Genomic DNA, 24,974 nt, shown 5'->3' with positions numbered 1-24,974 from the left:
ATCCCTGTTTCCAGTGTAGTCACTAGACGTACCGCTGTCTTCGTGCCTCTCTCTGCTAGCGCTCTGTTACACGACAAATTAGTAAGGGAACGGGAGAGTAAAATAATCTAAGTTCAAACAGCCGGCGTTACTCAGTCACGCGGAAGTATCAACAGCCACAAGCCGGGAAATGTAGACATCTCAACACCGTTACTCGGATAGGAAGACAGAAATCTCGACATTCTTGCGCGCGACTGTGAGCCAGCTCACCATGAAACGGTTACAAGATCACAGACCGAGCTTCCTTCGTTATTCTCGTAACTTTATGTTCGAGACACTATACTGGAGGCAACATCGCCTAGCAGCAGTTTGACTAAGCAGTAAAGACACAATAACAAATTCGTTAAGCAAATGTAGAGGAACTGCAGGCTGATGACAACTCGAGAAGAGCAGAATCTATTCGGTCACTAAGAATGGCGTCTAGAGCCGAGCCTCTCCTTGACGACACAGGTTACTCTCCCCCCCCCCCCCCCCTCACTAGCTTAAACCACTCGATCAGTGTGATCGATGGCGTTCATGTCATTTGCACTCGATTCTCTAGTTATAGTATGGTAACAGCTTGTGTGTAGAATTGTTCTACTGTTGGTCCTACACTTGCTACCTCGCAAGAAGATCAGCAATCCGTAGATGTGGATAATAAAGTCCAGCGTCCACTATCGAAGTCAGGACAGCAGCCAGCAGTGATAGGTAGTCAATGGGTCTACGAACACGACTTCCTCCACGGTAGAAGCGGCCCTAGGACTTTAGTGTCTCACGAGTCTGATGGCCTACCATACCGGCGGGCCAGGATCAGCATACAGTACGACATCACGGCATTCGACATCGCAGACCACCCGGGGGGACATCTGGAAGGGATTGAGAACTCAATGTAACGTCGTGTGAACCAAACACACACTTCGCGGTCACCTCGCCAGCGGGTGGCAACCAGCTGCAGCAGAGTGTCATCGACTTCCACTCCGCGCTGATGCAGCGTCCACGGCAGCCGTGAGTCCTGTGTTGGATTCAGCGAGTTCCTCTCCAGATTACACAGACGCCAGCCGTCGCAAATGACTCGGCAACGACTTGTATTCTGAGTAATAACCGGAATAATCTTGAACACTGTTTTCTTACGTCTAACAATGTGACACAGGTCCCCAGTCTGCATCCTGAAAAAACAGTAGAGGTTTCCAGCCACGCAGCGGGCGATCTCTACAGCAGCAAGGTAAGCCGTAACAGTGGTCTCCGTGGTGGCAGTAGGTCAGATTCGTGGCGCTGTGCATGTGGACACTTGTCTTACTGCAAACAAATCCATTCCTGACTCAAGGTACGAGGCATCGCTTCTGCGATAATGCACGGCCGAGCAAACCATACGTATGTCTCTTGGACACCAATGGTACGGGCTCGTTGAGGTCATACGTGGTGCAGAATATGGCCGTTCTGAAACTATTGATTTCATTTTTGTGTGACAGTCGTCGAATCCCGACCAACGCAAAAAGCAATAGCCGAGCAGTTCTAGGAGCTTCAGTCCGGAGCCGCACTGCTGCTACGGTCGCAGGTTCAAATACTGCCTCGGGCATGGATGTGTGTGATGTCCTTAGGTTAGTTAGACTTAAGTAGTTCTAAGTCTAGCGGACTGATGACCCCCAGATTTTAAATCCCATAGTGCTCAGAGCCATTTGAACCATATGATAAACCGCAGTCTCTGTATTCAAAGATCTAGCCGCTGTTGAATTCCATCACGTGTAGGTAAATGTTTGTCCTTCTTAAATGAATCGTATCACGATTTTATAGCAAACAAACAACACTCAAATGCGATTTCTGATTGAGAAAGCCAGTACATAATCTTTCCTTACATATAGAATAGATGGAGTTATACCTACCTACCTTTGTGCGATTGAGCTGAAATGCTAACTGTATCCAAGCATTTAGTACACTTCATGCCAATGTAGAGTCTGTTGCATGTTGATTGATGGTATTGTAGTTTTAATAGCCATTATTTAATACGTAATATATTCACAGTAATAATTAAAAATGACTTTCTCTTGACGATTGGAACGCACTCCCTTAATACGTCGATCGTCAGTACTAATAAACAGAGGAATACGATTAATTTGGCGAATCTGTTTAGTATTTCGTGGTGAATCTTCAGTGCGCAGTTACAAAGCCGTGAAAGAGAATATATGGAAAATCATCTAAGGTTCTCGTATTTTCACAGAATTTCATTGCGTAGTCTCTGACTCATGTTGTGGAGGAATAGAGACACACTATAATTCCGATCTCATCGTTTTTGTTAAATTTTTTTGTCTCTGTCAAACTAATAAAAGGTTTAAACTTCCTAGAGCTTCCAATAAAAAATTACATTTCCTTCGGTAAAATAAATGTAAATGTCGTGTGGCTAGGGCCTCCCGTTGGGTAGACTGTTCGACGGGTGCAAGTCTTTCGATTTGACGCCACTTCGGCGACTAGCGCGTCGATGGGGATGAAATGATGAAGATTAGGACAACACAACACCCATTCCCTCAGAGAAGAAAATCTCCGACCCAGCCGTGAATCGATCCTGGGCCCTTAGGATTGACATTCTGTCGCGCTGACCACTCAGCTGCCGGGTGCGGACGTTTTTTTCGGTAATACGTTACGTACTCTGGTGTGCAGAACTTACGGACGAAAGTAGCTCTTGCATGATGTGTTACTGCCAAGTAACATAGCTTGATGGAACTTGAACCACATAGAAGACACTGAAGTCTCCGCTAGTCATGATGGTCTCCTAGACATCATAAAAGACGGGGCATGGTTTTTAAAAGGGTGTGTAGTGCATCCTCCATAACGTGCTCCCATTCTGTCCGCAAAGTTAGTAAGTAGTTCTTGTGGTAGGGCTTTCCATTCCTCCGCCAGCTCGGTTGCCTGCTAAATGGTCGTTGGTGGATGCTGGCGTACTATAATACGCTTCCCCAGTGTATCCCACACGTACTCAATATGATTTAAGTTGGAGGAACAGGAAAGCCAATCGATTCGTTGTATATCCTTCCGTTCCAAAAGTTCCTCCCTTGTTCGATAAGAACGCCCATTGTCATCCATAAAATGAAATCAGAGCCGATCGCACCCCTGAAAAGACGCACATGGTGATGGAGTACAGTGTCACAACGACTGGTGATGTACCGTGTTCAAAGGTTTGGAGGTCAGGACGCTCTTGAAACATTGTGCCTCCTGACAACATGACACCTGGACCGCCAAAACGTTGCAAAATGATCATATCAACGAATGGACTAGCCTTCCTATTCTCCCGGCTTAAATACCATCGATAACGTGTGGGTTGCGTTGGGAGACGTATTATAAGACGTCCACATCCACCAACGATCATTCAGCATTTGTCAAGCGCTTTGGTGGAGGAATTGAACGCCCTACCAACAAACTCCCTACCAGTCTTGTGGCCAGCGTGGGAACTCGTTGCAGTGCATACATTACCGTCCACGGTATTACAAACCTTATTAAGTACCATATCCCGGCGTTTCCAATGTCCAAGGGACCACTGTATATCGCGGTGACTTCAATATAATTATTGTCTTTGAATAAAAGTGTTATTTCTGTTCATCTCGTAGCGTATTTATTTCAGTTACCTTCTGTACTACACTGTAGTAGTTCTTTTTATGTACAGTCCAAGTTTCATAGAGATATATTACTTGGCATGACACAATATACGAGGGTTACTTTCCCCTTAAGTTTTGCAAACAAGTGTATTAGCGCCGTCACACATCAGTGCCAACTATCTTCAATCACGTGTTCTGCAGAGGAGGACAAGCAATAGGTCCACCCTTTACCGTTTCATGCGAAATGTGCTTGAAGAGCTGCATCAAACCAGTCTCAGGACTGAAGACAACAACAACAACAACAGTGCTTCACTTGTTCCTCACACCTCTGACGTGCGGTTCTAGGCGCTACAGTCTGGAGCCGAGCGACCGCTACGGTCGCAGGTTCGAATCTTGCCTCGGGCCTGGATGTGTGTGATGTCCTTAGGTTAGTTAGGTTTAATTAGTTCTAAGTTCTAGGCGACTGATGACCTCAGAAGTCGCATAGTGCTCAGAGTCATTTGAACCATTTGAACACCCCTGACAGTGAGAAAACATTACGTACAGGACAACGATCGACAGTATCAAGAAGATGAATAATTAATACTGATCCGAAGTGTGTGTAGAAAATTCGCTGAGTGGTATGGGGACCACACAACAATTTCTTTTTAGTCATCTTCAAACTATTTTCAGTTGGCTAGAATGCGCTTTGAGCAGTGCTTATATGCTACCGGTAATTATCAGAGAAGCCTTCTTCGAAACCTGTAAAGGCACCGAAGTTACACTTATTTGGAGGAAAAGCAGTGCAGACCGTGGAAGAATGTGACTATCCCGTAGCCCGAGCTTAATGTCCCTTCGATGACAAGTGGCGGATAATAGACTTGGATTGGAGAATGATGAGGCAGGTTATCGACAAAGATCTTTTGTCCCTCTGAACGGAACCATGCCGGTATTTGCCGGAAACGGTTTAGGGCTACCCCTGAAGACATGAGGATTTGAACTATTGCCCTCCTGAATTCCAGTTCTTTGTCTTAACTACAGCGCCAGCTCGCTCGATAGTAGTTATCGAATTGTTAGCACAACATCTCGTTTTCTGATGTGATGGTCTACAGAAGAGATGATAATCTCTGCCAGTGAAGTCTGTGGCAGATTAATCCGTTTTGCCTTCTCAGAAGCAGGCGCCTGTTTCGTGTGAGCTTCTTCTCCATTTGACGGTGTTGTCCGTCGTTGTACTTGTTGCCGATCAGCCTGAACGTGGCGAATCGTCCGTAGATTTCTTTCCGTCCCGAAAGCATTTCAGCCAATCTTGAACATATTTTCCGCCTACGGCCCCTTTATGCCCTAAAATTTATGAAAAACTTGATTTTTATACTACGATACAAGTCGTCACACTCATTACGTTCGACTGGCCAAAGCAGACAAATTTGCTTCGCGCTAGTGTGTCAGACTCTCACTTATCGACAAATTTCTCCTTGGGCATGCGCCTGCACACAGTTCTGACACATGCTGCTTTTTAGATGGCACTGCATTCGCCTCATTTTTTAGGCACACCATGCCTAACGTATAACAGAAAATCCGGTGTAAGAAGTCAACGGTGGTCTGCTCATGTCATGTGATTCCTAAAATCTAATAAATATTATTCATTACAGTTTTGAGAAACATGCCAATCTCACCTGCAGTCTTTTAACCGACACCAGAGCCTCAGCTATTTCGGCGACTCCTCGGACGAACATCATTGACATTGTCTGCGCCAAAATGTTGAAGTACGTGAGGACCACGAACACCTAATATAGTAAGCGTAGTCAAATGAAAAATTTACTGGTATTTAATAAAAAAATGGATTTTAAGCTTATTGTTTCACAATGCTACAAACAAATTCCGTTTCATTTTTCTTTCATTCATTTTGTCAACTCGCACTGTTTCAACCTCTTGCTGAATATAAGTTTTCCAAGAAAGAAGAAAACGATCGATTTTATTGTCCATTCTAAGTCGTCATCTTTAGAGTTGGAGCAGAACCTCGGATTTGACTTGGCCGAGGGAGTAAATGTTGTTTAAGGAACCACCGCGGCATTCACTCCAATTGATTAAGCGACAACATGGAAATGTGTACGGACAACCTTTCTCGAAAATGAAATCACTACACAAACTGACTAGCGTTTCAGCCACGAATCCAACATAAATTCATGGAGAAGATCCGTTTTGAATACGATATATTTGTTCTCATATTAACAAGAAAGCTTCGGCTACTGGAATTCTTGATGGTGCTGCAGGGAATGATATTGAAATTTGCGTCAGTAGACCAGAAAAGTTGTCTAGAAGTCGAATGAAGTTTTCTTTAGATCAGCTGCCTCGTTATCAATTAAGAGTAACAAACTAAATGTGCTTAAAGATCTTCAGTGTGTTAGTTCTGCACACAATTCACGAATATGAAACAAAATGCGAAAATACTTAATTATTTAATTTATTTTTTTGTCACGGTGTTTTCAGTACCTCTCCATTACTGCAATACCAGATTGGATACGTACAGTATGTTGATTGTATCTCATCTCATCTGATAATCTTATCCTATCACTTCCCCCTCATTCTTTGCCCAGTCAACTTCTTCCCCAGATTGATTACATCTGTACTGTTGCCACACGTTTAGGAACTCATTATTCACGTTCGACAAGAACGTAATGAGGACATCGCTTAATGTCAATGAGACTGACATTCCTAAATTGTATAGATTCATTGTTAGATATGTTTTCATCATCATTATTATTATCATTATCACTGTGATCATAATTACATGTTGATCAAATACTACTAACGTAGACTGAGTGTTCAATGAAAGAGAGCCCCTGAAGGACCTAATCTTGCCAGGGGAAATAAATGCATTACTAATAAATAAAAATCGAATGGAAAACTTATATTCCTTCTGCTGAAGTTTTGTGACGAATGAAATACCAGATGATTTAATAGATTATTGATTAAGTAAAAACATAGCGAGATAGCCTGATTTGTAACCATGCACAAGAAACAAATGAAAAATGGGAACGGATTATTCTAGACAACGTAACCTAAGCGGGATGTTCCAAAAGAAAACAAACGTTCTGAGAAAACAATGAAAAGGGACCATACATTTATGTATGGTTTTATATTCATAATGGTCTTAACGTGTGCCTGTTGCCTCTTGAAACATCCTTCACCAAGACCGTCAAATTAAGGTACTATGGTTTTAGGGAACTGGTATCTTAAACTAGCTTTGTCCAGTACCTCTGGACATTCGGTGAACTGCTCTCACTGGGACGTACCTTGTCTGCCGTAAGGTCGCTGCCCAGCATCACATATGTTATCAGTGTACAGCACAGCGCTAGACGCGTGGTGCAGAGGTTGAACGTCATGAAAATACCTCTGATGTAGGACGTTTTAATGACCACCTTCAGTTCCGCCCTGAGAAATTATTAATTGTACAAAGCAAGTTATTTAACAGTTATCAATATATTTCTACTTCAGCTAAATTTAAGAACTACACAGTGAGTATAGTGAACTGATTACTTCAGTCGTACTGGTGCACAAATGAGATCAATCAATTTCATATTCAGTCCGTCTGCATACTTGACATATACAGTCTTATTAGAGTGTATAAACCTATGTTTCCATTACTGTATTCATTCGGTGTAATATCTTTTCATAATTACTCTATGGTAACACGCTGCAACCTGCACCGTGACGATCTTTATCAGCATATAGTGAGAAACTAAACCATAATTTATGACAGCCGCAATTTGAAATTTGTTACGTAAAATCTGAAGTCAAAGGCAAAGTCGAAACTTCTGCAGACATTGCTCACCTCCTGGCTGCTTCGATCATCTTTGAGAAAGGCTTTTCCCACGCATACATTTTAATGACCTGTATTCCAGAAATAATCTCGTCTGTCAATCGAACCCTTTCGTCTGTTTTAAAAGCTGTCCGTCGTCGGAATATTGCTGACAGTTTCCCAGTGTAAGCTGAAAAAGAAGATCATGCATGTTTAGTAGTAGACCTAAATAATAATACATCAGCAAACGATAACTTTATCGACTGCGTAATGCTATTTCTACTTAATTAATCCTGTTAATTAAATTTCATAAAACACAGCTCGAACACAGACGATTATTTACAATATCTTATTTTTGTTTTGAGCGCACGTTACTTACTAAACTGAGTAAATGGTATTTGCTATGTTTTGTCCTGGCATTAATTTGCCTTGAGTTGTTCTGCGAAAGTGAGAGTCGTCCTCTTGCATTGCTGAAAGTGTGACACACAGTGCTCGGAGTAATCTGAAGTAGTAGTAAAAGTATAAAATCTTTTACTTACCCATAATATCAAGGACAATCAAACAATTTAAAATCAAAGATGTAAAATAGTCTATATTAAACTAAGTGAAAGTCCAGATCCGCAATAGCTATTTATTGTGTTTTTCCCTGTATGACGGCCGATTTCATACCCTGGACGTATATCTTCAGATCATATAAAACTAATACTTCATGTGTCACTACTTCCAAGGTACAAGTGGGCATAAAAACATGTCACTCCTCGGTAAAACCATGGATGAACCGGCAGATGGGCAACCGATCCGAACCGTGCATGATCGGTAATAATTTCCAAAACTCTTTCAAAAGACGAGCCTGAACAGCACATGACAATCCACGTCTGACAGTATAAAACCATCGTCAAAATCCGGGGGGAAACAAAGAATTAAAAGACACATGGCTCCAAGCACTATGGGACTTAACACTTGCGGTCATCAGTCACCTAGACTTAGAACTACTTAAACCTAACTAACCTAAGGACATCACACACAGCCATGCCCGACGCAGGATTCGAATCTGCGACCGTAGCAGCAGCGCGGTTTCAGACTGTAGCGCCTAGAACTGCTCGGCCACAGCGGCCGGCAGGAGTCTTCAAATACAAAAGTATATTGGCAGACGTTAAACAGAACTGTACGTTACAGCGCTGGCCATACACTGAATACTTTACTTAGCGACTAGTTAGCGTTATATGCCACAACCAAACCTGAGGGGCAGGGCGGTCGTGAGAGAGTGAAAGTTAAGGTGGTCCTGTTGACAGGGACTGAGAGAACAGTTTTACAACTACCGGCGGTACCACGGAGTCTGAAGCTCTAGTTGATAACACAGAATGTGAGTTCGTATCGCCAATAAGTTTTAGTTTTGACCGCGAAGATGTTACGATATTGAATCTGACCCAATATCATAAAGTAAACGAAGCTCCGTTTCTGAACTACTGTCACAACAGTGAGACGACAGCTTGGTAACATTTTATCGCCTTTTAGAGCCGCAAAATTCGCAGTAAAGGTTATTGGGTCGGACCCTCATTGTTCGACGGCGTCACGAGATAAACAGAAACAAATTGCAATGTTACATAATGTCGGAGCATCTTTTAATCAAAGTTATGAAAGACTGTTTCAGAGATTCGCTTTTTTTGCATTTAAATGACAAGAGAACTTTCATAGACTGCTGCTGCTCAGAACAGTGGGAAATTACAGTATCTGTTGGATTTGTTAAAACGTTAACGCGTGCGATGCTTACCTTGTATGGGAACGACGACGAAGACGACGGCGACCCCGACGAATCCCGCGACGCCAATCTCGTTGTAGAGGAAGTACATGCATATGATGGCGGTGAGCGGCGCGGCCCACATGTGGTGTATGAAGATGGACACCAGGTCGAATCGGCTGACGTCGTTGGACAACAGGTTCACCACCTGCCCAGCCGCCGTTTCCCCTAGCGCCGTACGGCTCAGGCGCAGCGACTGCAACCAACAACACACGATATGCACTTCATGTAGCAGGTTGCGTATTTGGAGCCAGAGAAAAAGTATACTATACGATCAAAGTTATCCGAACACCCTATGTAATGCGGAATTGAGGAATAGGTAACAACAAATCCAGCAGGGACGTTTCAGTCCTCATAGAAGTCGACTGTTGGTTATGGGTTTGTGAAGTGGGAGCACGGAAGAACATCCACATCTAAACCAAGACCAGGAAGACGCCATGTACTGACGGCCACAGACCGTTGAACAATGCATACGATGGCTGTGGAAAATGGCATGATATCAGTGGAAGGGAACACTCTTGAGTATCAAAGTGCTACCAGCAGTACAGTTAGCAGACTGTACGTAGGAGTTAAAATGAGTGTGGTATAGTGGTCGAGCAGTTCTTCATAAGCCACACACTTATATAAACAATGCCATGTGACACCTGAGGTCCTGTAAAGGGCAACGCCACTGGGCGGTGGATGACTGGAAACGAGTGGTTTGGGCTCGCGAAGACTACTCCCTGTGGCAATCCGATGGAAGGGTTTCGGTTTGGCGAATGCTTGGAGAACATTACCTGCCATCATGTGTAGTGCTAACAGCGAAGTACAGGGGAAGTGGTAATACGTTATAAAGAAGAGTGTTTTTTGTAACTAGGGCGTAGCCCCCTTTTTCGTTTATTAAAACACTAAACGATGAAGAATATGAATATATTTTGCAGCATTGTGCACTACGTACAGTAGGCTAACAGTTCGAAGACGGTGATTGTATCAGCATGACAAGGTGTACTGACATAAAGGAGCATATGTGTGGCTCGTTTGTGGACAATAGCATTCCTGAAACAGACTGATCTACTCAGACTCCCGGCCTGTACACATTTGTGATGGGTTACATAGGCAGCTCGACTCCAAACCCACCGCTACGTTATCCGGCTTCAGCTCTCGAGTTAAAATGGACTGTCGTACATCCGATGGGCAGTAATAGGTGTCCGGATGCTTTTGATCAAATAGTGTACGCGAGACCTAAACTTTCGCCATAATTATCAAGCGTACATGTCGTGTGCCATACCTATCTGACAACATTTCAAGACTCTCTCCGCTGAAAGAAGGAATCTCGTCCGATATGAACTAAGCCAACGGAGCAAAGACAAATCCTAATCCAGACTTTCCTCTTATGCTCCATTATATTACTTAATTATATAATCGTACTCAAGTACAGACCTAAAAAGGTCAGTTCTGTGAACATCAACGGGAATCGAATTTGGATGCCAATGAAATTTAAAAGAATATCTTGAGACTAGACTATTACAATTATATTTTAATATATATTTGCGAATTATTTTGTGGTAAAAGAATAAGAATTTCTCTACATTATACTTACAAGGAACCCCCTGATTGCGAGATAGTAAGTTCAATCTTTAAGTAAGGTTCATTTTAAAGTGTTAACAGCTATGACAGAAAAAATATTACCGCTAATGACTTACCGTGTGCATCAGGAGGACGACAGAAAATGAATGTCCGAGAAGTGTAGAGATCAACCTTCTATGGGACAGTATGTATACCACTTCACAAAATTGATATCGTCGACATTCAAGAAGGGTTCAAAACAAACAATTTACTTGCATCACGAACACCGAATGAAAAGTGACCACACAGGTACGCATCACCCATATCGAAGGCCGACTCCTTGTGAGTTACAAACAGTGCTGCATGTTCAACAAGGTATCCACTCTTAAAGAATGCATACAGAATAGTACCGGCGTAACGGAGTGATTAGGACTGGTGGAATGTGCTGTGTCATGCAGCTTATCGTGACACTGGTTACCCCTTAAGGCGTAGCTGCAGATACCGTATAATACGTTTTGTAGCCACGGAAAAAACATACATCCAGAGGTGAATTCGTCCAATAGTTTCAGGTGGTATGAACTGCAATGCTATACATTTTTCAGGAAGTATATTTTGCTCTAAGGGAGGATGATTTTTATACGCAGACCAGGAATCAAGCAAAAGCTCTTTTTTGACCCGCTGTTGTCCAAAACCAGTGTTCGTACCATAGTTGCAGTTCTCTTACGCCCATGTCTCCACTGTCCTTGCAAGATCACGCACACGAGAAACAATCGTAGCGGGCAGGCACCTCCAGCTTCTCACAACACAATAAATAACTTTCCAGCCAATTTACCATCCAGATTAACAGTCGGCATAATTGTATACGGATGCGTTAAGGCATTGATGTCAGCTGATCTTGATATAACTCTCTTGGTACCTCTGATTTCAAGGATTCCTTTCGTATGTATTTTTCTTCAAATCCCGATTGGTCTGAGTTAAAAACAAATTCCCTACTGAACGGTGGGATAAGTTTGTTTATCCCACTTACAAATTTTCTGGACGATTCCACAGTTTGCTGCGCATCGTCAAGTTGACGCATTCTTTGAAATTTCGTTATCCTACATCTTCAAATTCTGTAGCACTGTTCGAAGTTATGCAACCATCCACAGCATCCCTTGAAATCACTGTAGTCGAGCGCAGTTTGATGTGCATGATGTAATATGTCACTATCATGCACATCCTGTAAAATGTATCTTGCATCCTTGAAACGCGCAAATCCAGGTTTTCTTACAAGTGCACCTTGTCCTCCCTTGAATTCCTTAGTTTTGTTATGTACTATACGGTTATATTGCAGAGAACTTATTCGGAATTGTTCGTAATAGTTTTCTTTTATGGTGCGGATGATCTATGTACGCAATTATGTTTACCACCCTCTCCTTGGACAACGATTGATCTTTACTACATTTCACTGGAGACGGGATTTGTGCCTCCCTGTCTGACAAGGATGATGAACTATATGACTCGGCACCTGACTCAGTATCAGTGTCACTTGTTAAACACGGATCGTCATCATTGTCCGCAGAGTCGGGCGTATACGACACCACACGTTCCACTGATTCGCGTTGCAGAAACGCTATTATTTCCTCTAACTCTTCTGTCTCATTATCTGAAATTTCTTGGTTTCCTTTCTAACGAAATGCCAGCTTCGGCAACTGTTATTTGTGATATAATGCAATGTTTGCGTTCTTTATCCTTGCCATTTCTCTGCTTTGTACCACGGTAACACTGTTGTGAGCTACTCGACGACTAAGCACTTGAGCTACGCTCTGTAGCTTCATGCTGTGCTCGCCATTGGACACCTCGAGTCCCGGAACCTGCTGCCACTATCAGCCAATATTGTGGTTGCATAGTAGACAATATGTGGGGCGTCGAATGCCGTAAACGTCATTGGCCTTTTGGACCTCGTACTCAAGGAGTTCCTTGTTAGACACGAACACAGAGTTTAATTTATATTAATAGTAAAAATAATGTTGCCGTTAGGTGGGAGAACGGAGCGACACCATTGGCTGGTTATAACTGCTTCTCTGCAGACTTAACGTAATTTTCGTTTACATCTTTCACCAGATCGATTGGCTCGGATACTTCAGAGAGTACAGAAGTATTTTGATGTGAGCTTTGATCATGGCTAAGCGGTCGTGATGCATTTGCGATTGAGCACTTAGCTGATGTTTGATAGTGAAATTTCACACATGTTCTATGTGACAATATTAGATGCCAATGACTTAGGTCGAACAGTAAGAATTTTAATGTGTTTTGTTAGCTAATTGTGATCTAAATGAATCAAATAATTTTTAATTGCAGCTCCTCGCTTTTTCATTCTGTATCGAGCCCTGCTGACGGAACATACTACGCTAACACATTTGGTTACACAGAAGCTACACCTAGTATATAAGATGCAGCAGTTTACAACTGGACGAGCCTAATAGAATCGCTTGGCTCTCTGCGTATTGTGACACAGTTAATGAAATGCAGCCGACATAGAGAACAACTGTTTCATTTTTGACAGAGGTTGAGTTGCTGTCTTGATTTATTTAATGATCAAGAGTCTGTGAATGATTAAGATGTGAGAAAAATCATTTATGACGAAATTCGAAAATTGCCTTCGGGGGTTGGTCTCACTGTTAGCCGGCAGCAGTGTACAACAGCGGAATCTCAAAATTACTTTCGCAACAAGATAAATGCCTCAATCGTCTTTCGAAATGCGTGGAAAAATTTCTCAAAATTACCTGGTACACTTCTTATAGCTTGATGTCCTTGTTTTATTTCATTGTGGCAGAATTTAAGTAATGTCAATGACAATTCAGTTGTCCCTTGTATACGAGTTGATTCGGGAGGAAATGGAGATTATAGTAAAGACTATTTGAAAAAGGAAACATCATTCAAACAAATGCTCAATTCCCAATGCCTTTTAATATACAGCTATTTCGAACCGTCTTGCATGGTAGCGGTGCATCTTATAAAATTCTCCATGCAGACACATTTATATTTCGCCATATATGTACGATAATTCCATATGTCCAGTATATTCTCCTTTACACTGCAACAAAATTTCTAGCTCTTAGCGGCAGCTTTTCTCAATACTGTGCTAACCTTTCAAGGAATGAGCTCGACGCCTAGAGGAAAGCAACTATGCAAACTCTGCAGTACGCGAGGTTGCCTCCTTTTTTCTCATAAAATGCGAGAATGCATTGCTGTTTTTCAGTATATCCAAACAGTCTAATAGCATCCACCTGCTAACCGCTTTCCAGTAGATATCAGTTGATGTCTAGTCTTTTGCCCACTCATGCTTTTCTTCCTGGTACTAAAAGTCCAGCAAAAGTTAAAAAACAACAACCAATATCGCATAAATTTTTTTTTATTTAAGACAACTGGTTTCATCTTCGGACATTAAAAATCTTTTATTGTAAAACACGTTCATTTTACGCTGACCTCACGCACGAGCTGTCAAGTGGATAATAATAGCACATTATAAAAGGTTTGTCATCGGCTAAGATATTTAAAAACATAAAGCACCTTGCGTTGTGCAAGGTTGTGCAAGGCTATGTCGATATACATATTGCTCACAGTTGCATGTTGCATCATACAAACACGGTACACAACGACACAACTGTTTACATATACTGAACATATTCTAAACAGTGCGAATTCACTTTAAATGGGATCGATGACCGTAGCAGTATGGTCCCTTCAATCTCACAAACCAACCAACCAACCCACTTTAAATAACGTATACGTTACAGTTGTACCTTATTCTAAACAACGCGAATCCACTTTAAATGGAGTATAAGGTACAACTGACTTTTACCTTATTCCCCATTTAAAGTGAATTCGCGCTGTTTAGAGTACGTTCAGTATATGTAAACAGTTGTGCTATTGTGTACCGTGTTGTTTGTATGATGCAACAAGCAACTGTGAGCAATATATATGTTGAAATAGCCTGTTACACAAGGTGCTTTATGTTTTTACATATTTTAGTGGAAAACAAATGTTTTATAACGTATTATTTTTACTATTTTCCTTTGCATTGACAGAACCAGCTAATCAGAAGATTGATGTTAGTGAATTATTATTCAGTAGCTCTGATACCAGAGGGTAAGAATTTTAGGTGTTTTACCATTTTGTTTGTTTATGAGAATATAGCTTTCAGGTGGCTTTCAATAAACTGTAAAGTCATGTGTAGTGAAAATTTTCCTATGCCATTTACTATGGACTACAATAAATTTGGGAACCAATATTACCAGTAACAAAACTGACTGGCTGCGACATACTCGCATTTAGGAGATATGCTGATGTAGAAGATATATGAATTTCTTTATTAACGTCTATTCTCACTAAACACGAACCTCAGACCATCGGTTTCACTCGATAATAATTTCCTCAGATCTGACTATAGACAAATGAAACAGCTTTTCACAAATACCGACAAAAGGATTTTGTATCATAGATTGGAAAATAAGAACACTTCCGGGAACTAAATGTCTCACTTTCTGTAACATTTTCCCAGCATTATGTTTCGAACTATTAGTTTTCGCCTCATGTCAAAGAAACTATCATGTCATCTATGTGGAGAAGAGAAGTTGACATGAATTCATGCGTTTCTTCTGATTTTGTGGCTAACCACTTTGAATTTGGGAGCAACGTGTCGATCTCAGAGAGAATCTGTTTGTGTGTGATCTACAAATCACAAATTAAAAACTTATTTGTAGTATGCAATATTCATTATAGAAAGAGGCTCCAAAATGTGTAACATCACAGCATAATCACATGTCTCCTTTCTGTTCACAAAAGTTACAAATATTCTTACATTTCAAAAAAACAATTTTTGAGATCCCACTTGAATGGGACTCGACGTACAAGTATTTACCAAGAATTGCTGTGTAGTGCGTAATGTAAACAAGCATACAGGCAGAAATTTCGGTGAAGTCTTTGATGACCTTTAGTTTACATGTGGATTATTAGAAATCTGCTATACGTTCTCAACACAACCTGGATGTGTACTGTCGGTACGGTCATGACGGTGGGAAGTTAAACAAGTTAAAGAAGGGATTCATCAAGCATCATCAGATATGACAGTGTTGACACGTATTCAGTTAAAGAGGCACCGATCATAACTTACAACTCATAATATCTTTCTTGTCAGTTAGCACAAGTTATACAAGTATGATGGAACGCCGAACATTCTGTTGCTGTGCTAAGACGATATATACCATGCCAGTATGATCCAAAATGGATAGGTCGAGCAGAGCCTGTACGCGGGGGTTGAAGAGCACCCGACCTCAGTCATTTAGAATTTTCTATATGGAATCATCTCAAAAGATAAGTGTACAGCATTACCGTAGATCCGCTTGAAGAATCGAAGCAGCGAATGGTACAGTTGTGTCAAGCTTTACGAGATGATCAGGGGGTGTTTGAAAGAATTCGTAACCCACTGCTAAGACGAGTGTCGTATTCTATCCGAGTGCGAGGATAATAAGTGCAACAGCTCCTTTAATACGTACGAGTGTGAAGTAAATTGTAGCATGCAACGTGATAAAGTAGTATGGTATTTCTTGTTAAGGTATGCCATGGGCGAAATTTAAAACCAATTGGATGATGATTTAATCGAATCTCCTATTGTTCTACTAAGTAGGACAATATTTCGCAGTGCCGTCAGTGGTCGCTCATAACCACATATTCGAAATTCTGTTGCAAACAGATCGTTTGTGGATCCGTTCTCACTCGACGGTTTTTGTTTCATTATTGTGTACTTTGATCCATGTGAGTTTTCATTATCAGTTATACACCAATCATGGAGGCCGAAGAGCAGACAGTAATGTCCTACAAAGCCGTAGGCTTTACTGACGCCAAGAAGGAAAGACTGCAGAATTTTTGCTGTTGGGATGATGAGATACGAGACTGATGAGGTACAAGAGTTGGTCATCAGAGGAGAAGTTGGTTTCGGTACAGTTCCCCCGTCTCAGAGTCATATGAGAAATCATCTCTTCCAGTTTCGAGGAGAGACTGAATGTCTCGTCCACCGTGTGAAATGTTAGTAAAATGAGGTTTAAGTGACAAGGACAGTTTGAGGGAAAGACCAGCACAGCTGTACACACATCAACAAAAGTTTTATATTACCCGTTTGTTTCGCAATTGGAGGAACAGAAAACATGAACTGACTCTTAGGCATGCGTATATATTCATTCACAATGTGTCCACATCTATATAAAAAAGAGGGAGAGAGAGAGAGAGGGGGGGGAGAAGAAGAAGAAGAAGAAGAGAGAGAGAAACATTTGTGTAACGACAAAATCGTTTGCTTCCCCCGGGGTTTTTTTCGCAGCACTACTGAGCAACGCCAGTGCGTGTGAAACGTCCCCTTGCTCGGATGCAGCCTTTAATCCTTCGTGGCAGACGACCAATGAGAGCATTAAGCCAGCGCTGATCCGAGTTGTCCAAATCTTCAATGGCGATTCCGCGTAAATCGCGCAGAGCATGTGGTCGTTGTCGGCGTCGATGTCGATGTCCAAACACAGCTCGTTTCAATCGATATCACACTTGTTCCATTGGGTTCGTGGCCGGAGAACAAGCAGGTCACTCCGTCCTGGTGATCCTAGCAAGCTGAAGGAACGTGTTCACAAGAAAAGCATCCATCAAGATGAAGTTCTCGCCAAAATGTTGGTAATGCGGTCCTCCTATTGACTGCAAAATCTCGCTCCTTTACCATACAGCAGTGAAATTACCCTTAACAATTACGAGAAAGGCATGATGGTCACATGTGATATGCCACAACAGGACATCACTCTACCACCACCCTGTTGCACAAGTGGGACACAGTGTTGTTGTCTCCTAACACATATCTGCGATTTTAAGGGTACAAACACATTCTAGTTTCGAGAGTGAACAGCGCACGACGCCAATCCTGGGGCGCCCATTCTGCGTATCTCTTCGTCCATGTGTAACAGAGTCAATGTCGTTGTGGTGTGCGACGTGGTGCTCGCAATGGTCGTCGGGAATGAAGAATCGCACCGTGCAACCGTCTCCTAACACTTTGATATCATACTCAAGGTTCTGTATCCTTTTCGAACCTCAAATTCGGTTCTGGAGCACACAGTCCATGGTTCCTGTGTCATGTATATCGTTCAACTCGTGCTCCTGTCGAAAGTGGACGCCCTGTGCAATGTCGGTCCTCAACAGAACCTGTCAGCTGGAACGGATTCCTTGTCCAAATTACATCACTTTGAGTACTTTCAACATTGCAGCCCAGTCAGCAATCGTGATAACCTAATGTATAAGAAACTACCGCAGTCGAGGTTGATAGTTTCTTATATATTACATTACTTTGACTCCGGTGCAGATGTCGAGCAACATCCCAGGTTGACGAGCCTTCGACAGATAACGTGATGACGCGGACTCGATCACTGGAGGAGGCTGTCTTTCGTGGCATGATGGACGTTCACTCTACTGCTCCGTAGGCGTCTCTAATGCGTCCCTACTGGTGATTTTAATTCAACTTAAATACTGTAATCAATTCGAATGCAGCGTTCTACGTATGTATATTTGCAAACAACATCAGAGATGTCCTTCCGTTTGTTACAGTAGCAGTCTCAATAACAACCCTCCTCCACGACATATTGGGGTCATGCAACATATCTGTTGATTTGTGTAGCTACTAGGAGAGTATGTGGAGCTACCGTACCTTTCTGTAGATGAGCGAACAGCAAGCGGCCCGCACACGCATTCCGGCGTGGAAGGCGCCCAGCGTGTAGTGGTTGAAGAAGAGCGTGTTGAACGCCGTACACAGCACGATGGCGCCTGCGTACGCCATGGCGCTCTCCTTGGACATGGTTCGCGGCGGTGTGAAGTACGCCAGCAGGTAACCCAGCATCAGCGGCTGCACCATCCTGCCAAAGAGATCATCCGTTGCTCCAAACGACAAAAAACAAAACAGAGACCTCGTGCTCTATGATAACGAAGAATGTACGGAGGAGAGGAATGGACACTGGGGCTCACTGTCCCGTCGACGATGAAGTCATTAGGAACGGAGCAGAAGCTCTTTCCAAAGTGGTAATCCCAGCATAGGAAAATCATGCAAAACCAAAATCTGGAGTGGGTTTGAATCGCCATACTCCCGAAGAACTGAAGGCTGTATCCGTGAAGCATAAAGGGTGATTGAACAAAAGCGTTAAAAACTTGAACAGGGATATGAAGAGTCATAAGAAACTTTCGTGCCATAGTTTAAGGTCATGTATTGTCAGTTTCAGGTTAGTGTTATGCTCCAGCCGGCCGCGGTGGTCGTGCGGTTCTAGGCGCTCCAGTCCGGAGCCGCGCTGCTGCTACGGTCGCAGGTTCGAATCCTGCCTCGGGCATGGATGTGTGTGATGTCCTTAGGTTAGTTAGGTTTAATTAGTTCTAAGTTCTAGGGGACTGATGACCACAGCAGTTGAGTCCCATAGTGCTCAGAGCCATTTGAACCATTTGTTATGCTCCAAGTTCGTCCTATGTACTTGACAGCTAAATGAGCATGGTTGACTACACTAACTTGAAACTGATACTGCAGAAACCGGAGAAAGAAATATCTCACAGCGTGTGTCAGCTGTCCGTTCAGTCACCTGTCTGTTGACAATTCCACTTGGGAAACCTAACAATTTATGCCTTTATGTCCCTGAAAGCTACTGAGCCCATAGCTTGGCCACTCTTAGCTCGGTGGTTCTTCCGTTCAGTCGCTACATTCTGCAAAAAGGATACATTGTGCCTTAAGGTTGGAAAACCATTATTAAAATATATTGGTATTAAAATGCTAAAATGATCAGTAAATTATTTTTTGATCTCTCATGTTCAGAATACATCAGAACAGTGTTTTTTTTTGGGGGGGGGGATTTAGGTTAAAGATGGTAACATTGCTAAGAGTCTCAGGTACGACAGTGACATGTGTATGTTTCAGAAGATTTTTAAAGTTTCACATACGCTAATGCATAGTCTTATGCAACAAACCACTCGATAATGGCCTTAAGGACAAACCTGTAATGAAGAAAATAAATCATTTCTATAGTCAGTGGCGACTGTGATGTCTGTTAAAAAGATATTATTTCTTTTAAAAGGCACACTATGTTGATTATGATTTTAAAGCTTTCTTTACACGTAATTATTTACCTTAGTGAAATTTCCAGAAATCAGTCATAACCAATTCTTATCTTATTCTAATATCCCGATTTCAAAACGTCCACTTACTATGTGAGTTGAAAAAGACTGACAGCACAATCTTTTTCTCTTCATCGTGTGTTGTCTAATGCGATCGCATTCTTGTAGATTACGTCTTTTTGAAGTTTCCGGGTGACTACATACAGTCTGAATAGCTTGCAAGAAATAATTGTTACGAAATAATATCGATACGTTGCGCCATTTCCAAATTATTCGGCACTGAATTAGCCAATCAGGTCGTTGCACACGCAAATTTAAGCAGCCTGTCAGAGACAGTATCGCCAAACTTCTTCGTTTGGTTTCCCCAAACCGAACAAAAGTCGCTTTAGCTCACTTAACTTAAATTTACCATTTCTGAAAAAGGAATTTTTAACTGGCAATGAGAATTTCAATTATTAACTCACTGACCCAGAGATGCCGTGCATTATCGCATTTTAGTGCATGTAAGCGCTTAAATTTGCGCGCACAACGACCTGATAGTCTAACTTCGATGCTAAATAACTCGGAAACAGCGCAACAAATCGGATTTTTTTCTAAACAGTTACGTCTGCATCACTTGCAACACCCTTACAACCGTTATACCGTTTCTGACCACCCTGTGTAAAAACACTCTTTTATGACACTCGAGTGAACATAAAAATTTTAACTCACACAAGATGCAGTTTAGGGATATTTATATTATTGAAGAACCAGGAGGAGAGTCTTGGCACATTTGGAATAGTTGAGAAACATGCACAGCCATAATAATTGGCTCCTAATAGTACGAGGGCCCACTACTTTGCACATACATGTGACAGTCTCTCCTCACGAACTCCTCGAAAGGTTTTCCGCGACTCAAGAAGGAAATATAACTTAGCTACTCTACCATCTCCCTCCGAAATCGGAAATGTTCAATCCGATTAAGTCCGAACAGCGCCATGGACATGTTGCCCAAGTGATACTCTCAGTTAATAGCACATTCTTTGCCAGAACTAGAGAGACCTTTGGAAAAAAGAGGAGTAGCTGTATGAATATCAAGAGTTCAGATGACATGTCAGTACATGAAGATGAAAGGGGAGATAGGTAAATGCGAGTCGAATTTGACAAAGCAGTGAAAGACTTAAGTGGAAACAAGACCCCTGGAGTAAATGATATTCCCTTAGAATTACTGAGATCCTCGGGAGAGCCATCGATGACAAAAATATTGCACCTGGTGTGCAACATACATCACAGGCGACATATCCTCAGACTTCAAGATGAACGTAATACCAATAACTGCAAAACATTGTGTTTTAGGCCGGGCCCGCAGCTAACGAAACCTCATAATGTGATACATTATGATGAATAATTCCATGTAAGCTGCAAATAGTATACTTAATTATGATGACAGTTATGTCAGACGTGAACAAGAATTGTCGCTGTCTAAGATTTGACAGCAGTAACATACATGACAACCTGTGTACGGTGAGATAAGACGGATTTCATACATGGTTGTTTGATTTCTAGACGCACATGAAGCTGAACTTCATAAAGAATTTATAACTGACACACATGTCATTGATGTAGAAATACATAATATGCCACTGACGATGAGTTATATCCCAATATGGGTTTGGTTAATTAACGTTTGAAGTGCAGCTCTTTGTGGTTAGAAGATGTCATTTGAATGTATGAGAAATATCCGTATCATCAATGATGATACAACGGCACAAATTCATTTCCGACAGTAAGGTCGGAGCAACTCGCGCCAGTACTTTCGTCAGGAGACTTGGAGCTCTGATTTAACCGTCAGTTTTGACATCTGGTCACTTCATCGACAGGTCTCTTTCGCCGACAAATGTGCAACTGTTTAGAATTTGCATGTACTCATTACACGTAAATGTAAACGAAACGACTGCCGGTCATACATGTATTTGATATTTTTTACATTCTTATTAATTTTTAGCTGTTCTGTTAAGAATAAGAGAAAGTATTATGTCTCGTGTACATGAAGCAGCACCTATTACAATGCTATCTTTGCAGTATCTGCCCTTTGTACGAAGTATAAATGCTCTTAGGACTACGTCAATGGCGTTACGCTGCTACTGGAAAATTACCGTTGATGGCGATTAGCGTCACTCCTCTTTTTCTTATTTTGCTTCATTGTATCATTACAAGCGATATTACCACATGACACAGTTTTTTCTTTTCTTTTGTGTACTGAAATATCAATCTATAGCTGTGGAACCAATACAGATTTAAAAATTACGACCAGCTGACAACCATGAAAAGTATGAGTCACACAAATCACCACTGACAATGTTTTCACGATAACAGCGGAAAGCGTTTGGCACAATATTAATGATATTTATTGGGTGACGACTGCTATAAAGATAACACTACGTCGCTATTAGTGACGAAAGAGTCGAGAGAACAAGTAGTTCAATCAACTTTCAGACTACAACTACAAATAAATTGAACACCATCTTAATTATACTGCCTTGTACATGATGAGTTCATTGCTTCCTTGCTTTGATCTCATTTGCTTATTTCTCTCTGGTCACTTATTTGGTCAATGTAGTTTATTTGAACGATGATGAACAGTTTACTTTCCAATCAAACTCGCCTCATGCTCTCAGCGTTTATCGAGAGATCCGGTTCCGCTTTTACCCTTGTTTATGAGCGGAGAAGGCTGACAGAAAGAAGCATATGGGAGGAAAGTCCACTACACTCGGGACGTCGAAAGAAAACGATAGCTAGACTCGTGACTGGCACTTCTCGGAGGGAAGATTACATCGTAACAGCAAGTCAACACCGACGTGAACAGAGCTGCTACTTTGTCTCTCGGTTGGATATGGTGGGGAACATAATAGGGCGCGGTTTATTGAAGGAAATATCCCGGCAAACGATGATATTTTCCTTATCGGAAGGAAGTTTCTAAATGACAAAATTGTTGTCATTTGATCATAGTTATGCTTATTTTGTCTATTATTACAATTCCTACCGAGCGAGGTGGCGCAGTGGTTAGCACACTGGACTCGCATTCGGGAGGACGACGGTTCAATCCCGTCTCCGGCCATCCTGATTTAGGTTTTCCGTGATTTCCCTAAATCGCTTCAGGCACATGCCGGGATGGTTCCTTTGAAAGGGCACGGCCGATTTCCTTCCCCATCCTTCCCTCACCTGAGCTTGCGCTCCGTCTCTAATGACCTCGTTGTCGACGGGACGTTAAACACTAATATCCTCCTCCTCCTATCCTCCTCCTATTACAATTCCTGATTTGGAGCCATTTTGAAGAGCAGTCCCACAACACATGTCAAACATGGCCCGCATGTATATGTAGATTTGTGCGTGACATTTTTGACATTTGCTAAGCTGTGATCTGTTCCAAATGAAAACGCTGTCGACGTCGACATTTCAATAGTGGACACAAGGAGCATAAGTACCATCACAAGGCGAAAATGTTGTCTTTAGATCCCGGGAATCGTTTCAAGTAGTTTAGGAAAAGCGGAGTCGTCACGACCAGGAAACACGTAGCATTGTTTCTTATTACTCCTCCCCAATCCACGAAACAGATCTTCCGAGGATGTGCACAGTCACCAGTCAAAACCATTGTCATTTCAATGAAATCAAGTTACCTAGATCATTTAAACACTTGTTCAATAACTCTGGGGTCCGGTCATCACAAACCCTAAACATATTACCCACAAGGCCGCTCACGTTTAATTTTTAATCCTACTTCCGTTCCTGAATATCGCGAAACTTCTGCACATCGGATCGTAGTCTCTCACTGGTGTGTTCCGACCTAGTTTCGTTCTTCATGACAGTATGAAGTTCGTTGTGAACTGCAGCAAGCGTGATTACACTAGGTGAAATCATTTCGCAGGCGGCTCGATAGGCTGTGTGTTGTTCAGGTAGCTATAACGATACTGGAAAACAATTTCTGTTTCTTAAATAACAGTGAATTGTTCGGCAAAATGTTCTTGTTACCTTACTAACGTTGCCAAAACCGCATCGCCCCCAATCCCCTGATGAAGACGTGAAAAGTATGATTGCATTGTGTATCTTCATGTGTTGTAATTAATGAACTGTTGTTTTCGCAGTTTCCGAGAGGATAGTACTTCCAAGCTGATTCGAGGAACAGCAATAGATAACTTTACAGGGGTCTACCAGGATTGCTCGACATTCTCTGAATTTCTCAACAAGCCGTTTATGTTACTTTTCTCTATCACTGCAGTAGTCGTTCTTTGTTCTTATGTAGTCGATCCAATAGTTCGTGCAGGTTTAGGCCGTACAGCTCTGTTGCGGGTATTCTCACTCATATATCTGCATTACATACATAATCTGCAAACCGCGGTGCATGGCAGAGGGACCCTAGCTTTATACCAGGTGATAGGTCTTCTTCCCGTCCCAGTCATGAATAGAGCGCGGGACAAGGACTGCTTAAATGACTCTGCTTGCTGTAGTTAGTCTTATCTTGTCTTCACGATCCTTAGAGGGCCGCTATGTGGGGACGAAGAAAATCTCTAGATTCTTCACTTTACATTGATCCTTAAAATTTTGTAAGTAGGCTGTCTTCGAGGGTCCCGCTGTTACAGTCGTTTCCGTGACCCTTTCTCATGAGTCGAACGAAGCTGTGACTATTCGTGCCGCACTTCTTTCTATTCGTTCAATAGGCAGTATTCTAGGACGGGACACAAAAGTGATTTTTATAAGCAGTCTACATTGTAGAATGACGGCATTTTCCCAATATGCTCTGAGTGAATCGAAGACTCCGTCTATAGCAATAAAGTGAAGCGTCATTTGCCTTACAGTTATTGTACTCTACTGGCCATTAAAATTGCTACACCACGAAGATGACGTGCTACAGACGTGAAATTTAACCGACAGGAAGAAGATACTGTGCCGGCCGCGGTGGCCGTGCGGTTCTGGCGCTGCAGTCCGGAACCCAGCGACTGCTACGGTCGCAGGTTCGAATCCTGCCTCGGGCATGGGTGTGTGTGATGTCCTTAGGTTAGTTAGGTTCAAGTAGTTCTAAGTTCTAGAGGACTTATGACCTAAGATGTTGAGTCCCATAGTG

General features: G+C 42.1%; 1 protein-coding gene across 1 annotated transcript in view; it reads right to left on the bottom strand.

The window, feature by feature from the left end:
- LOC126162586 (ATP-binding cassette sub-family C member 4-like) overlaps window positions 1-24,974 on the bottom strand; it is a 234,797-nt gene that overhangs the window by 74,984 nt on the left and 134,839 nt on the right. Inside the window, exons 4-8 of the mRNA XM_049919186.1 lie at window positions 18,435-18,639; window positions 9,152-9,374; window positions 7,414-7,570; window positions 6,875-7,013; window positions 5,255-5,365 (exon numbers count right to left, since the gene is read on the bottom strand). Coding sequence (XP_049775143.1) covers window positions 5,255-5,365; window positions 6,875-7,013; window positions 7,414-7,570; window positions 9,152-9,374; window positions 18,435-18,639 — 835 coding nt within the window. The remainder of the gene's footprint in view (window positions 1-5,254; window positions 5,366-6,874; window positions 7,014-7,413; window positions 7,571-9,151; window positions 9,375-18,434; window positions 18,640-24,974) is intronic.

The sequence above is a fragment of the Schistocerca cancellata genome, chromosome 2, assembly GCF_023864275.1.
Source record: "Schistocerca cancellata isolate TAMUIC-IGC-003103 chromosome 2, iqSchCanc2.1, whole genome shotgun sequence".
Lineage (NCBI taxonomy): Eukaryota > Metazoa > Arthropoda > Insecta > Orthoptera > Acrididae > Schistocerca > Schistocerca cancellata.
This window is presented reverse-complemented; position numbering and strand designations above follow the sequence as displayed.